A 1,442-nucleotide genomic window follows, 5' to 3' on the forward strand; every position below is an offset into this window, starting at 1 on the left:
CAGTCGATCAGTTAGTGTTGCGGTAAAGCGAGTAGCTTAGAAACGTTACAACACTGCAAAAATGGAAAAATGTAAGATAGTCAAACTATCACAGGTAATTTATAACATTACATCTAAATCTTGTTATCTAAAGTAGACAGCAGAAAGGGTCGATGAATGAACAAAAGTCGATGAATCATACGTCTGGGCCGACATGAAGCATCACAGTAATAAAGTTAAATCGCATATAAATCCATGTGGGGAGGCAGTTCAAATATGCAAATGGAAGGTTTCATACTACAGAAACCCTTTTGAATAGCGTTCTTTGCTGGTTTTAGGTAGTGAAAATGAAGAAAATGATTATGATGCGCAGGGCGCATCTAAGGAGGTTCTTCCGAATGAAGAACAAAAGCTTGATAAGGAAGAAGGTATTGAAGAAGCGTCGTTGATCATAGCAGCTGATTTAGATTCGAAAAATACTAACGAATCAGATCCAGTTTCAGGTGAACAGAGACATCGGAAATGGCAAATTCGATCGAAGAATAGGCTTCTGTTCAGGGGTCGTCGATCGGTGCAGTCGGCATGAGTTCCACAAGTGACGTAGAGTGTAACAGTAAATCAGGGGATGTTGGAATTGTGGAAAATGAACATTTGGACAGGGAGAAACGTCTTGGGCCGTTAAAGTTCGTTGACGAAGCCAGTGAAAGTTTGAAAGGAGAGGAAGTGAGGAAAGGTTCGCAAGAATTTTCATTTATCGAAGCAGAAGAAGTTTTGGAAAAAGCATCGTGGAGCATTGATATTAGAGAAAATTCGACTTTTGATATAAAGGTCTCAAATAGTATAAATTCAATTGAAATATTCGAACATAAACAGTTCGATAATGAACGATTTCTGAAGCCATTAATGCCGGACGATGACTTCAGTCAAAGAAGTTCCTATGACTCGAATTTCATACACCAGCATTCAAATTTTTCGAGTACATTTTCCAGCAGTTTAGCATCATGCGATATATTCGCGTCGGTCAGTTCATCAATTGAGGATTCAGTGATCGAGGATAGTGTTTCCGACATATTCACAAAATTTTGGAATTTTCAAATATGTGAATTATTGGAGCGGGTAACCAGTCAAATCAGGGGAAAATTCGTTTCCTCGATTTTGGGAAGTCCAAACTGCAGAAAAGCCAGTGAAGATGCGACTACCCGCTTTCAGAGTGGATTCTAATTGAAGAAAAAGCTTCAGAAGGTGATGAAGATGGCAAGCATGATTCTACAGATGTTCGAACGGTTGAAGCGCAATATGTTCAAGAAATGAAAGTTTCTGAAGAGGCGACAACAATGATTGCAAATTGCCAAAATGAGAAAAGTGCCAAAAAAGCGAACGCGGCTTCAGAGAAACTTGGGATTGCTGAAGAAAATGCTTCTGACAATCAAAATGTACTTGTTAGAAATACGTGGCTTAGAAGC

At 39.1% G+C, this 1,442-nt stretch overlaps 1 protein-coding gene across 1 annotated transcript; it reads left to right on the top strand.

The window, feature by feature from the left end:
• Positions 1 to 317: 317 nt before the first annotated feature.
• Tsp_15826 (hypothetical protein) lies at positions 318 to 1,418 on the top strand (the record flags this gene model as incomplete). Its single annotated transcript, XM_003368425.1, has 3 exons — positions 318 to 475; positions 538 to 1,036; positions 1,189 to 1,418. Coding segments are annotated over 3 exons (887 nt in total), but the record flags the coding sequence as incomplete, so codon positions are not given.
• Positions 1,419 to 1,442: the final 24 nt, after the last annotated feature.

The sequence above is a fragment of the Trichinella spiralis genome, assembly GCF_000181795.1.
Source record: "Trichinella spiralis strain ISS 195 chromosome Unknown Scfld2504, whole genome shotgun sequence".
Taxonomy (NCBI): Eukaryota; Metazoa; Nematoda; class Enoplea; order Trichinellida; family Trichinellidae; genus Trichinella; species Trichinella spiralis.